At 42.7% G+C, this 15,421-nt stretch overlaps 2 protein-coding genes across 4 annotated transcripts in view; one reads left to right on the forward strand and one right to left on the reverse strand.

Moving 5' to 3' along the window:
* Positions 1–753: 753 nt before the first annotated feature.
* zmp:0000000634 (uncharacterized) lies at positions 754–3,927 on the reverse strand. Its single transcript, XM_053620402.1, has 3 exons — positions 3,051–3,927; positions 1,429–1,543; positions 754–1,288 (listed from the first exon to the last, which is right to left on the reverse strand). Exons 1-3 carry the CDS (start codon positions 3,836–3,838, stop codon positions 869–871), a joined length of 1,323 nt encoding a protein of 440 aa, XP_053476377.1. The 5' UTR covers positions 3,839–3,927; the 3' UTR covers positions 754–868.
* cdh23 (cadherin-related 23) overlaps positions 3,918–15,421 on the forward strand; it is a 232,171-nt gene continuing 220,667 nt past the window's right edge. The window contains exons 1-2 of one of the 3 annotated variants that reach the window (XM_053620400.1): positions 3,918–4,594; positions 4,705–4,874. The gene's annotated coding sequence lies outside the window, so the exon portion shown is untranslated. Of the gene's footprint in view, positions 4,875–5,687; positions 5,805–15,421 lie in introns of those variants that run through there. The other 2 variants (XM_053620401.1, XM_053620399.1) reach the window with 2 other exon arrangements.

Here is a 15,421-nt window from a genome sequence, read left to right on the forward strand (position 1 = left end):
TCGGGGTGAGGAAGGACACATTCTGATAACAGTTTGACCGTGAGTGGCGCCTCTATTGTGGCGATTTATTTAGCCCGTAAACACACAGGTTAGACCCGGGACGTGATCTAGTACCCTCCACCTCGTTAATTTTTTCACATTAGACCTCCACTTTCTTAGTATTCCTCAATTTATTTTTTTTATCAACAATATAACAAGAAAAACTAAATATATATATAAAATTATCGAGTAATATCTGGTTTGTAGGCTAATTTATTTATTGTAAAAAGTCTATAGGGTCGCTACTGACCCGAGGTATTTAATAGCGTAAGTATATTTTTCTGCGCGACAATATTGAACAAGTGCAATTCACTCAAGGTGAGAATGATGATGTAACGCGTCATAATATCATAATAACCCCAGATATAAAAGACAAGGCTCAGCGATTTACCGTAGGACGAGTTCCTACAGAAGCGGTCAGTGGGGGAAAAAAATAAATTTTGATGATTATGAATATAAAATAATAATAATCAGTATGTAAATTGTGATATACTATATATAAAACAAAACTAAGTGCCGGTTTCGGAAAGATTTACGGATTTGCTTCCACAGCCATTAATAATGAATAACTTCCATTCAGAGATTTTGTCTTTGCGTCTGTCATGTATTTATTTTTTTAAATTTTAGATCGGCATGACGGTCCGCACCAGATGAAGATCGCTGATTGAGATGAACAAGAGCAGGGGCAAGAAAAACGTATCAACCGTCTGTGCACATTTAGAGCAGGTTCCACAACTGTGTTTCACTCACAGCTTATTAACTTCATCAGAAGTGTGTGTGTGTGTGTGTGTGTGTGTGTGTGTGTGTGTGGGTTTGCTTTTCTGCAAACTCATACGATTGTCACCATGGCGTCACGAATAGTTTGAGTACTGTCCGTCACCGTGTCTGTATAAAGATCCGTGTCAGGCTGCTGTAAGACTTCATCAGAGTCAGCAGTCCACTCAGGCAGGAAGTCCTCCTTGTTCAGCTCACACACGTTGTGCAGGATGCAGCAAGCCGTGACGATGTCGGGCATAAACGTAACATCGACGTCGCTGCGTTTAAGCAGGCACCGCCAACGACCTTTAAGACGCGCGAAAGCGTTTTCCACCACCGTGCGAGCTGAGCGTAACTGGCTGTTGAAGCGACGCTGTTCCGGAGTCAGACGCTGCTCGTCTGTGAATGCCTTCAGCAGCCACTTCTTTAAGGGGTACGCGGCGTTTCCGACCAGATGAACAGGAATCTCCACGCCGTTCACGGTCAAGGCATCCTGTGTAGAGTTTACACAACGTTAACTGATACTGTAAATATGACGTTCTTCAGAAACTAAAATATACATTTATATTGTCGTGTTTGTGTGTAGTGAGTAAATACAACGGGTATAATCGCTGTATATATAAAATAGTTTACCTCACGAGGGAACAGGTATCCATCTTGTTCTTCAGCCATCTTGTAGAGCGGAGAAGTAGTCAAGACTCTCGCGTCGTCTGTGCGACCAGGACAGCCAACATATACGTCCGTAAAGCTGGATAAAAAGAAACAGTACATACATGCTGCGGTAGTTAAATCTATTAAATCCATAGAGACGTACCCCAGCGTTAACTGCAGCCAAAGGTGGTTCAACAAAGTATCCAAAGCTTTAATTTTTTTATTAAAAGGCGCGTAAAGTAAGATTTGTCGTGAAAAAAAAAAAAAATTGAGTCGCTACTGATTAAATACAGTAGGTGGAGTTGAACATGGTTAGAATTACTATTCTACTTCTAGAGCCCTTTAATGCACAAAAAGCTCCGCCTTCTGCACCACTCTACTTTCCCCACTTTGGAGGACCATTAACACTTTATTCATGTTTTCATGTGTGTTATACTTTTGTATTCAAATGTTAGTATGGGTGAGTGGTGGGTGCAGGGTACAGAGAGGACAGTTATAAGACGGAGTCGACAAGACAAGATCGCGGATGTGATTGCGTCCAATACTTATTTCCCCCACTATATGTATACATATATAGTTGTTGTGTTTTGCCCACATAGAGTTAAATTTGAAAGTTTTATTTTTGATTGAGGCGGAGAGTTTTTCCATTGTTGTGTAGCCGATTATGAGGTTTTTCCCAATGCGTGATATTAATATTGTTCTTTGATTTCCAATGTGTTGTGGTTTTCTTGGCGATGGTTAGCGCTGTGAGGAGGACTGTTGTGTAATGTTGATCCCAGACGTACCAGTAGGCAGAGTGAAGGGATAAGGCTCTGGGTTACTGATCGGAAGGTCGGGGGTTCAAGCCCCAGCACTGCCAAGCTGCCACTGTTGGGCCCTCGAGCAAGGCCCTTAACCCTCTCTGCTCCAGGGGCGCCGTATCATAGCTGACCCTCTCATAGCTTCCTGACAGGCTGGGGTATGTGAAGAAAACAATTTCATTGTGTCTACTGTATATGTGACCAATAAAGACTCGTTATCATTAAACCTTCTATGACCTGTGTAATGAGCTCTATGGATTATTTTGTATTGATGCAATACAGCGGTTGACCTAGAGTTAGCATGCTAACTAGAGGACCGTCATGACATCACTTTCGGACGTTCGGCTGAGTTACAACGAAAAAAATGAACGTTCACAAGTGCGACCGCCGTCCCTTTTTCTTAATGGTGAAAATAAAACGTCCGTACTCTATTCGTTATGGAAAGGAAGCTATTCAAAAAAAAGCTTTATACAGATTGCATTTCACACCCCTGCGTCCAGCTTCGACTCTATGACCAGTGATGAATGACTCCATCGTTGAAAAATGTTGCCAGTGTTTACTCTGTGTTTACTGCATTTCTTATCCAGTTCTTTTTTTTTTTTTTAAAGCGCAGCGTGATGAGGTTAACAGGAGATTTTACCTGGCCGTGCTGCGCGCTTGCTGATTTCAGACCGAGGTGTGGGCGGAGTGAAGGGGATGGGCACGCCCATCCAAACAATAACAAGGCTTCCAGAGTTTCCCATGCAAGGAAGTGTAAATGTTCTATCTTTCAAACGAAGAGCTACAGCAAGTTCGACGTCTTACCGGATGCTGTGGTCTACGACCGCTTGCAGAATAACGGAGTGCCAGTTTTTGGTGTTGTAGTACGCAGACGGGTTTTCTCTGGGAGCGCCGATGGGAATGTGGGTCACATGGACTGCACCAGCACACATGGGATATCCGTGTCCTGCAAACCCCCTGAGCGTGTTCTGAAGGTTCTCACCTTCTGGCAGGCAGATGAACTGTTTGAGAAGGCTGCTGTTCAGGGCAGAGGTGACCTGGCGCACTAACGTGCACACGGTGGACAGTCCAACACCGAAGAGACAGCTGATGGTCCGGTACTCGCTCGGGGTCGCGTACCACCACAGCACGATGGCCAGCCTGCGCCGCGGCTCCAGCGCTTTTCTCCAGCGAGTCGACTTGCGTCTCAGTTTGGCTTCGACGAGCCCTAGAATGAACTCAAACGTGCTCCGGGACATGCGGAAATGATCCACCCACTGCTCATCATCAAAGTTAGCCAGGACATTGGACCAGAACACTTCTCCATGGGGTCTCTCTCTCCTCCACACCCGCCTGTCCAGACCGTGCAGGTGGAAGACACGGGAACACAGCGCCAAGGCTCTCAGCCTCACATACCGTCTCCGAGCTCTGCGCCGGGCGCCTTCATATTCCCTCCTGCTCCTCTCCAGCTTTTCCTCCAGCGAGCTGTTTATATCCAGGACACGCCTCTGGGAGCTCACTAACCCATTACACCACATTAACTGGTTTGAAAACGTGTGGAAAAGGAACAACATAGTCCCCGAGTCTACGCTGGATAGCAGCTCACGCGCCATTATTATCAAACAAACTAACTTCCGGCGCACGAAAGTGACGTCACGTCAATAAACGCCTCTGGTACCTATATTTATCGGTTAAAACTACACGATGTAGACGTTAATTTTAGAGACGTTATAATTGGTTTTGATTGCAATCTCGCTCTTATAACTTTTATATAGAATGATATTTTTTATCATATTTTTTAAATAATTTATTCATCTATTAATTTGTTGTGTTGGATTTTTTCTTTCTTTTTGTACGTTAGTCTGTATTTGTAGCTGTAATTTACACTTTGTTCATTTTTGCATTATCAAATTGAAAAGAATTGTACAATTAGGAGTGAGTCTGTGTCTCACAACATTGATATGCATCACTTACACTCTGTTACATATATAAACAACACTACTACTACTACTACTACTACTACTAATAATAATAATAGAGTGACGCCATTAAAAAACAATATAAACAAAAATCATCACTTTAAATGGGTTTTAATGTTTTATAAAGCCAAGTCTCCGGTATCATTTTATACTGAATTTATTTATTTATTTATTTATTTATTTATTTATTGTGCTATAGTACTAGTAATCATTTTGCATTTCATGAAGCCCGCTAGATGGCAGCCGAGGACAAACAGTTGGAGCGCATGACGCGTCAGATGGTTTACAAACTGAAGCGGTGAAAAGCTTTTAATTCGAGGAGCTCTTCAAAACGGACTTGCCCTGTTTTTGTTTTCCACTGAACGGAAAAACAAATGCTCGCGATAACAGGTCAGGTTGTAGGCCAAGTTCAAGTGAGAAACGTTATGTTTAGAAAAAGTAAATTGTAACTAAAACAGGCCAAGTAATAAATGTGAAAGAAATGCTGCTCTGTGCTACAGGTGGCAGTGATGGCGCGGCAAGAAAACAGTTTTTTCTAGCAGCGATGTTTACATTAGTCACAACAGCAACTTCGGGGGGATTTTAATGCCACATCACAACGAGTGTCCATAACTTAAGACAAAATGCCTTCAGAAACAAATGAAGAAATATTCTGTGTGCTTCTTCAAAAGTGAGTGAGTTCATGAGTGATTGAGTTAATGAGTGATTGATTGACACTTTTGTTTGGTTGGTTCATGTTCGTTTCACCAGAAATACTGTATAGTTTAAAATTTTTAGATTAATTAATGTGGGGTCTAATGTAAACAGTTAACTCGGTCTTTTGATAGTTTGAAATATTTGAAACCTAGGTTTCTTGACCAAACATAGACTGTGTCATATTTCAGATTATCCAAATCCGTGTTGATGTGAATACCTGACTGATTGACTTAACCAGTTCCATGTAGAAGTGAACACTTAATTGACTGACTGACTGTCTTATTGGCTGATTAATTGACTGGCTGACTGACTGACTTAACCAACTCCATGTTGATGTGGACACCTTACTGACTGACTTATTGCCTGAGGGTCTGACTGACTCACTGTTTGACTCTTTTGTTTGGTTGATTCATGTCGACGTCACCAGAAATACTATAGCCCAAAACTTGAGATTCTTTAATGCTGGGACGAATTTAATCCCCCAACATAGTCTTTTCATCATCTTAATATTTCAAACCCAGCTTTCTTTACCAAACATGGTGTAGTAGACTTATCATATTTCCGACTAACCAATTCCATCTCGATGAGGATACCTGATCCACTATAAACCACCAACTTTTAGGGCTTGTTCGCGCGTATGAGATTGCTGACGTGGCGTGCTCTTTTATCATGCTATTTAATAAATGTTTAATCCAAGAGAACACAGATTACTACTTTAGTAGCGCGGGGGGGGAGACGCGTGCGCGCGCGCGCGTGAGGGAGGGACTGAGAGAGAGAGAGAGAGCGAGCGAGCGCGTGCGTGAGTGAGTGAGTGAGGGAGAAGGCGAAACGTGGAAACGTACAGCGCGCGCACCGTCACCACGGAGCAGCGCTTTGATCTCCAAAGCTCAGGACGAGGCAGCAGGTAAGAACCGAGTTTAATCCTTTATTAGTTATTTCATTCCCCCGCTCCCTATTTCAATTGTATTTCTTATTATTTGTTTGAAATCATCACAGTAGAGTTGTACGCCTCGGTGCAGTGTTTACACAGAGCACGCAGCACAGCTAATTAGAGTTCAATTAATGGTGCAGGTGTTAATTGAATAAGCTACTCTAGGAATCTAATCAACACGGAAGGTCTTACTCTCCAACTCTAGTGCTCGTTTAAACCAGGCATTTTTCAAATGTATTTATTTATTTATTTTTCTGCGTGTATTCAACAACACCAGATTGTTCTGAGAGGGAGAGAAAAACATTACCCATATCACGTGACTTGTAATACAGCTGACACCAGCCTATTAATTAACCTCCTAATAAAAAGACACACTGAGAGGCATGCCAAACATATAAAGGGACATTTCTACATTTTTGTATGTCACTGCATTTGGAAATTTCAGACCGCTTATTATTATTGTTGTTGTTGTTGTTGTTGTTGTTTTTCTAAATGCGCATTTTATGTTACTCGTGCGGATACACAACATGCATTGTTTGCGTAAAGTTTTTGCCCTAGTGCAAGGATCAGACCCCACACTGCTCCTTCCACGCGGTGTGAAATGCTGATCCACCCTTATGTAGTGCCCAATTGGATCATTTGCGCTTTGGCGCGCGCGTCTCGGGTAACGCCGCGCGCACCTGCTGCGTAACTGCGCGCGCCTTTATTAATTCATGCGTCGGTCATTTAATCCATAAAGCGCCTGAGGATACAGCGCGGTGTTTCCCCTCACAACAGTGCGGTCTAAACCTCCCACAATACAGGTCGCGTGCAACACTAATGTATGTATTGTAGCCTATGCAATGCCTAATTTTGCATGAACGGTCACCTGCACATTAGAATAGAGAATCAGTAATACACTAGTAAAGCTTGACTTTCTACCTTGTAGAAGTTAGATCATAGATGGATGCTGGTTCAGAGTGTAGGGTGAGACACATGGGTACTGGTTGAGAGTGTAGGGTTAGACACATGGATGATGCACCCGCTCATTTTATTTCTGTTCAAAATTGATCAGGGTCGCTGCCGGGGGAGTGTGTCCCGTATTCTCAAAATAATTCCGCAGCTAGTTTGTAATCATTATGTGATCATGGCAAAATTGTAGGCTATTTCTATGCAAAAATATTCCACGGTGAACTTTCTTGCCTGGTTAGCTTGATATGGTGGATAATATAAAGAGGCTTACACTTAATGAACTCTTCCGTGTGTCGAATCGGCCAATCGTGTGGCAGCAGCGCAATGCAAAAAATCATACAGAGAGGTGTACTGTATGAGTTCAGACATCAGAACGAAGAAAAAAGGGCGATCTGATACCTTAACCGTGACGTGTTTATTGGTACAAGACGGGCCGGGTTGAGTATTTCGGAAACTGCTGATCTCCTTGGATTTTCACACGCGACTGTCTAGAGTTTACCCAGAATGGTGCGAGAAACACCCTTTGAGCAGGCTGAAACACCTTGATGATGAGCGAGATCGGAGGAGCATGACCCGACTGGTCTGATCCGAGCTGAGTCTACAGTAACTCAAATAAGCACTCGTTACATCCGTGGTGAGCAGAAAAGCATCTCAGAACAGACAACACACGAATCTTTGTTGGTGAATCTTTGCCCTGAATCTTTGCCCTGAATCTTTGCCCTGATCGGCTATAACGGGTTTGGGTCGGATTATTAATGGTTTAAGTACAGCTTTGGGCTATGCTTAAAAATGAGGTCTTATTTAATCAGTAATATGCGATCCGTTGCCACATTGTGATGCTGGAATAATTGCGTCGCTAATTAGAGAAAGCCGATTTGGCCTGGATTTGCAGCCTTATCAGAACGCCGGGTGTCCGCCAAATACCCGATACATCCTTAGAGTATGATCGTGGCATGCTTTAAGTTGTTTTAGAAGATAGAAGACGATGTACACGTATACAACTGCACGAGTTGTAGAGTGCATTTCAGTTGGTTTGTAAGCTGGGGTTCAGAACGCAGAGTCAGGCGTGTCACACGTGTCGTAGCAGACAATCGTTCCAGCCTGACAATGAAGCTTCAGAGACCAAGGGTTTGTCCATGTCAAAAGTTAATGCGACTTTATTGAAACGATAAAGTGAGACACTGCAGAAAGTCTAAATTATGCAAACACCTAAATTATACAGCCCTTTTTATTCCTTTCTCCACAGCGTATTCATCTTAGGCGGGGTTTTCCTTTTTCTTCGTCGAGAACAGACCAATCTTATTCGCCACGATGAATTATTAAATCTTAAATTTGAGGTGCATGTGCAGTCAGTTGTTTTTCTTGAAAAGGTTTTATGAAGACAAGGTTTCTGTCTAAAAAAAAACAAACAAACAAAAAAGGTTTCCCGTCAGACAGTCTTTGTTTGTTTTTGTTTTTTTGTTTCTCTCTGACCAACGCTCCTTTCTTATGTCTCACCGAGCTTCTGTCCGTTTCTATCTGCCGTCCTAGCTCATATCTTACCTCCCTTCCTGAGGCCCTAGCCTAACTCCTTAATCGGTATCCGGCCTCAAGGTTGTTTACTTACAACAGCAGTTTCCAGCGAATATCTAATGACAGTTTATGGCTGTGCAGAAAGGTGCAGTTTGATACAGAAAAACAATTATGGTATAGAATTCATCTAACTCAGTCCGCACTTGTATACAATATAACTTGATAAAAAGAAAAAGTGCACTATGGAGTTAGATTATGCTTCTAAATATCGATCATACATCTAGATTATGCTCGTTAACTGATTATCGATTATTACACGATGCTTAAGTAATCATTCTAAATGTTGGTTATACATATTGATTGTACTTCATTCGACTAGACCCAAATGTTAGTTACACATATTGACGACACTTCATAAATATTTTCTATGCACAGCCTGGGTTCAAACAGATCGGCGTAATATGTGTAACCGTGTTCGAATTGTCTAATTCAAAGCCATAAACTCATCCGTGATGCATAAGCAGTAAAAGGAAATTATACGTTACCTGTAGATAACTTTATCCTTTTGAACCTTTTCAAATTTTTAAAAACACTTCTGCTCCAGGCTCTAAAAAAAACCAAAAAAACAACAACGATGTGGACCAGCAAACCTCCAACCAATCAGAGCAAAGAAGCGTCTGTACTTGACTGAAAGCTGCACCTACGTTCAGGTGTTAGCGTTCAGGCTATGCGGTGTGTGTACCTGTTGTTATATTTGCTTCAGTCTCCAGCTTGTAATTGTAACTGGCAGTCCGTGTCGCCGGTGTGGTTTGTTGACGAAATGAATAAAACGTGTCTGTATTAACCCGTTAAACGCCCGTGAGCTGTCGGTGCGGTTCTAAAAGGGTTTACCTGTTCAGTCGGAAGCGTGAAGTGGGCAGATACAGGTTTATAGTCAAGTGTTCAGCGCTTGGGTGGTGTGAAATTGCCGTTCGGTGTGTGATGCATATAAAGTCTGCCTGCAGAGGCTGTGATTTCACGTTATGATTTAAAAGTTGTTCTGCATCATGATGATGTCTTATACAAAGCCACAGACGCAAAAAAAAAAAAAAAAAAAAAAGTAGTGTGTGTGTGTTTCTGATCTGAAACCGAAGTCGCACTCTGTCGGAGTATCTCACATCGTGATTCCCTCCAAATCTACTCTGAAAATGATTTTCTAGAGGCGAGCAGAGAGAGAAGAAGCGAGCAATCATTTGAAATGAAGCCTGGATATCTGGCAGGAATTTTGAAGGGCAGCCACAAATGAAACCCTCCGTCGGGGGGGGGTTTTTTTTTTTCTTTTCTTCTTCTGAGATGCAGGGACGCTTTTGCAAACTCCGAGTTGAAGCGGAGATAAAGTAAATGAAGGGATTGGAGAGAGGAACAGATAGAGATGATGTGGAAATGGTGAATAGTCATGAACAATAATGACTCAGCCCTGTACCTGACACCTCTCTCTTGTTTGGTTAATTCATCTCTTTCATCTGCTGATCTCTCTCTCGATCTATCTCCCCCTCGCTGTGGCCCGTCTGCATGAGGTCATTAAATCAGCCGGCTCGCTCAGCCGGAACGGGGAGGGAATGAGAGCAGGGGCTCTGTGTGTGTGTGTGAGGTTTTAGAAGATGTGCCCGGCCTGTCCTTCTATCTCTGTGAGCCATCATGAGAGTCAGAGAGAGAGATGGACAGACGTCAAAGAAGACCATAAATCATTTCAGAGGCGTTTCGGACATCTTTGACCTCGTGGAAGTCCGTGTCGCGTCCCAGAAGGCCTTCACACACTTCATTATGTGTGATTATGTGTGATCGGGCTGCTAATTGAGCACAGCTGTGGACTGGATATCATTTTCGTACTCCGCGTGTGTCCGCTCAGAAATGACGCGCAGATTATTTGCATTGGGAAGGCAAGATCGTTATGATAATATGTGATGTGTATATATCCTACGATGGACATATGAAGCCTACAGTGCATGTCTTTGGACTGGGGGAGGAAACCGGAGTACCCGGAGGAAACCTCCAAAGCACGGGGAAAACACGCAAACTCCGCGCACACACACAGGGCCGTAGCGGGAATCGACCCCTCAACCCTGGAGGTGTGTGTATGTGTGTATATTATTTAAAGGGGGAAAATGGGTTTTCAGTGTTTTTAGATATTATAAGGGTTCTTACTAGAAATGTGCATTGGACCCTTTTTAAAATCCCACTCCCTCCTGCTCCTGAATGAATTCTGACCAATCCAGCCCACTCCTGTGTAGTTGTTTCCCAAATTATATTTTTTAAAAAATGGAGTAATTTTAGTATGCTGTAAACACGTTATACAGTGTCGCATGAGCAGCCAATAGGCTCCGGTGTTAATGAACTACCCCCCATCCCCCCCTCCCCCAAATGAGCTTCAAAACGTGACTGAATGTAAAAACCTCTCACTCACGCACAACCCTGGCACTTACCGTTCTGAAAGTGTTGTTCTTGGAACCCGCTATTAGATGGAAACACTTTGTTGTGTTTGAGATCCATTAGGGGTTTCTCCATGGGGATAAGAAGGACTGAAGGACATTAAAGCGTTCTAGAGCTAGCGTGTATAGGATCGTTTGTAGGTTAAAAGTCTGTAAGTTTACACGGACAACAGTAATCCGATATTAAGACGATACTCTGATTAAGAAACTAGCATGTAAACAGCGATTATTAATCCGATTAAAGTCACACTCGAAGTAAACACAAACGGGATTAAGACGCGTGGTGTATTCCAGTTTTAGTCGCATTATCGACGTGCGTTACAGACATGTACACACCTTCATCACACTATTAACGTCGTGAGAGAGTTTTCACCACGTTGTGCGACAGGACACGTACACACACGGCAGCGCTCAACCGTTTGACGACAAACGAGAGCACGGCTCCGTCCGAAACTACGTTGTAGGCGAGATACATGTATTTCTATATACTAATATAGTAGGTTAAATACATGCATCTCGGCTACTATATAGTAGGTAAGTACACGGTTTGGGACGCAGCCCACGGCTTCAAGCAGTCGTCTATGTGCACGTACAGCATGACAGATAATTAACTGCACTCGAAGCTTTCGTAAAATTAAAAACGAAACAAAACTGCATACGGTTCCATTACGAAGACCAACTGTATATCGATACGTGAAATTCTGGAGGGACGGCGTGGCGCGGTGACGTATTGACGTGTGCCGTTAATCCATCTATGTTCTATAACGTGTAAAACCTGAACATGAAAGGAGTATTCTAAAAGCGACTCATGTAAACACCTTAATCAGAATACTGTCTTATTCAGAATAAGGTCAATAATTAGATTATTGCTGTCCGTGTAAACGTAGTCTATGAGAATAATATATTATAAGAATAATTCGGTTATTGCCGTCCATGTAAACGTAGTCGGTGTTAGAAGAGAAGGCTTATAAAAGAATAACTGAGTGCGAATACAATAAGGAAGTGTAACGAGATCACAAGAAAGAAATCACAATCGACTGAATGATGAAACAAAACCAACGTATATGTATATTTTTCTTATTTTTATTTTATGAGCTTTCCGGAAATGCTTAGGAAAAACCTGGAAAAAAAAAATGAATCAAATGAATATAAGAATACAACGAACGAAGGAAAACTTGGTCATTTATCAAAGGGATTTGCCTCTGATTTACCTCGGGTTGCCAGATGTGTGTAATTTGATAAAATTGGTGTATTATAATTTTGGGAATCTGCATGTTTTTTTTTTTTTTTCCTGCTGTGGATTTTGACCGGGTGCCCAGCAGTGATAGGGATATGGTAGTATGTGTGTTGTGAGGGTTTGTGTGTATCTGATACCGCAGCGTCAAGAGGTTTTTAAACACCTCGGCGTCACGGTTTGTTAGAGATACAGTCCAAAAAGCAAAAATATCCGGCTAACGGTGGTGAGTGGTCCGAAACGGAGTGTAGTGAAGGATGTTAGGATGGTTAACACACTGTGGAGATGAAAAGATGATCAAGTCTAGAAGGTGGAGCTAGAGTGTGGATGTGTTGAATAAAGTGGCCAGTACGTGTATAGTTTGTTAGTGTATAGACGGATGCACTCGTACCACCTTCACACACACACACACACAGTACCATGTCCGTGTCAGTTTTCTCTGGCGATATTATAACCAACCAATTTTTAACCATAGCGGTTCCAAAGCACTTTACACTGTGTCTCATTCACCCATTCACACACCCGCTCACACACCAGCGGTAGCAGAGCTGCCATGCAAGGCGCTAACTCTCCATCGGGAGCAACTTGGGGTTCGTTGTCTTGCCCAAGGACCCTACGATTAGCGGACAACCCGCTCTACCACCTGATCCACAGCCGCCCACGATGGTCCGTCCGTGTTCGCTGATGGATGGCGGAAGATCATGACTTACAGTTTAAACCAGAACGCTATATAGAATGTTTACCGATATCGTTTGTCTCAACATGGCTAGACACGATTTACTGCACTAACACGCCTTCCTTGTGAATCGTGTACAAGTGTTGAAGTTTTATAGGTAACCAGAGGGAGAGAGACGAGAGTGGAAGTTGTGTGAGAAAGGTCCTTCGCGAACGCCCTCTCCTGCTCTGATGGAACTCAGAACTGCAGGATTTACGGCGTTCAATTACGGCCCAGCTCACAAATAATCAGAGAGAGTCTGACCATAATACCCATTCACTCTTGGCTTTATGGCATGACAAATCCTCGTTGTTGGTATTTATGTACTGGCTGACAGCTGTGGGGAGGGGGGGGTGTGTGTGTGTGTGTGTGTGTGCGCACGTTCCAAACCCTTAACAACCACAAGAACTAATGATGAAATCGGCCATGCTGCTCTATTTCTACTCCACGGAAGTATGAAAGCACTTGTAGCAGTGCTGATTCGAGGTATTATTTAAAGTCCCCATGAAAGCTTTGTGCCTTTAATTATGAATATGTCCACCTTATGGTTCTCTATAAGCTAGAGCGCTCCAAAACAATGACAAAATTCACGTTTCGGAGATGTACGCATGCATTCAAAATTTACAATCTCTCTCTACCGCCGATACGGCTCAACAATTTTGATGACATCATTCTGCACTTCAGCTTGTCCTCGGATTTTCTGTCCGGTCAAATGCTCTATAGAATCTTTAGTGTCCCGCCCCTCAACGGTTGTAGGCTTCCTGGCTGTGAGGTAAGCTAAACGCTATTGGCTGTCGGTTAAAAAGGGGGTGGGGCCACTCGATATGCCCCACCCCAATTCCCTGTTTCAGTTTTTTTTACTCGAACTCAGCATGTTCTCGGTCTTTCAGGTTGATGAGGATTTTTCAAGCCGCTAAAAACGTTTGAATGCAATTATCAACAGAGGAAAGTGTTGCATACGTGACGGAATAAGGACGGGACTTGCACGTTGGCACCCTACGGTATGTCAAGGTCAAGAAAACGTGTGTTAACCAGGACCGTTCTCCCCTCACTTGATGACTTTATTGCTCCCGTCGAGCTTTCCACTTGATAAATAAGCGCTCTCTTCTCCTTCCTCTCCTTCTCCTCGCTGCTTCACAACCTCCTGGCAGTTTGTTTTGTGGAGAAATGATCGCATAAACTCTGAAGCCTTTGTGGGATGAGCTATGAGACAGAGAGAACTCTTCTTTAACTCCCCTTTCTTCTGACTGCTCGTTGATCCATGGTTTTTTGTGAATCACCTCTGAATTTCATTCCTCCAAAAGTCAACGCCAACACGACCACAGGCACAAAGCAGGGCAGAATATTAGGTTTTATAAATATAATGCGTCGAGGTGTACGTTTCTAGCACGTTCCCCGGTGCAGCAGAGACTTAAATGCCTCACCTCTGCACACAAGTGAAGGTATTCCATCACAGCGTCATGTTTTATTAACGGTTTACCATTATTTAAATATATGAACTTTTTTTAAATCTCAGACGTAGTATAAATATTCATCCAGTTTTCCAATTAGTTTCACTGTAGTTACTCAATAATTCATCATATTTACCGAATAATGTGCTTCAAGATAAATCACTACGTGATGATAATGGGAGTTTAAGGGGTTAATTACTTTTCACGGCTTTGTTAATATACCTTCCCGATAACGTACTCCGCCGACACGTACAAAATGGTTCCCGAGTCCAAATCCATTACTAAGAACTATTTTAATTCTATTAAATACGATTGTATCAGATTCAATTATTTATTTATTTTTAAACCCCCTCCCCCCATCCCACACCAAAAAAAAAAAAAAACCTTTAAGACTCTCCTCTAAGCGATAAAAATTTCTATGCTGACTGAAGCTAGAAAGGCTGATAACACGGAACACACGTAGAAATTAGCCTACGCGGTAAACTGTCCTCAGGGTTCAGTCATTAAGAAACACCAACAATTAAAATACACACAAAAAAATCTAATTGAGAGTGGATCCTAATGTATGTAACTTGAAATCTTTAAACCGGCTAGTTATTTTAGGCAAATTCTTTTGACCTACTGGTTTGGCCTAATGGTTTCCATTAACCATTTTCACACCAGTATCTAGTTATTTTAACGTTTAATGGAAATCATAAGGCCAAATCCCATTAGGAAGCATGTCAGTGTCCATCTCTTGTGTTGTCGTTCCCGTGGTGAAAAGTCATAATGCTTGTGTTGTGGTGGTTTAATTCCTGTTGTTTTTTTTTTTTTCCTGTCTCCACCCTTCTCCTGTCACTGGCTTGTTGCTTGATTGTGTTCACCTGTTCTGTGTTTACTTTTGATTAGTTGGTCTATTTATGCCACGGCTGTGTTCTGAAACCGCACGCTCACCTACTACGCGGTAGGCGAAAAGCAGTAAGTCAGAAGGGCAGTATGTCCGAATTCTAACTAGGCGAGGAATACCCGGATGGCGCACTGCTTCCGGCGAGATTTTGCAGTACGTAACCGATGGGCGCTACACCGAGTCAAACAGTCCCACGACGCAACGGGACTGGTGCGGACGGCTGTTTTTAAGTGTGAAATCTTGGTTAAACTGGACTCGTTTAACAACACTCGAATAAACTGTTAACTCGTTTAAGATTTTTGTGTTTATGAGGACGTCGACGGTCACACGACAGTCCTAACATGGCGGATGTAGTGTGTCCGGGGTTGTAGTC

This window comes from Ictalurus furcatus, chromosome 3 (assembly GCF_023375685.1).
Source record: "Ictalurus furcatus strain D&B chromosome 3, Billie_1.0, whole genome shotgun sequence".
In the NCBI taxonomy this organism is placed as follows: Eukaryota; Metazoa; Chordata; class Actinopteri; order Siluriformes; family Ictaluridae; genus Ictalurus; species Ictalurus furcatus.

What these genes read in the sequence shown, in the direction of transcription:
- zmp:0000000634 (XM_053620402.1), bottom strand. Translation starts at nt 3,838, where the DNA reads ATGGCGCGTGAGCTGCTATCCAGCGTAGACTCGGGGACTATGTTGTTC. An exon ending in GTCGTAGACCACAGCATCCG is followed by an intron (nt 1,544 to 3,050) that starts GTAAGACGTCGA and finishes CTTTTTATCCAG; the next exon opens with CTTTACGGACGTATATGTTG. An exon ending in GATACCTGTTCCCTCGTGAG is followed by an intron (nt 1,289 to 1,428) that starts GTAAACTATTTT and finishes AACTCTACACAG; the next exon opens with GATGCCTTGACCGTGAACGG.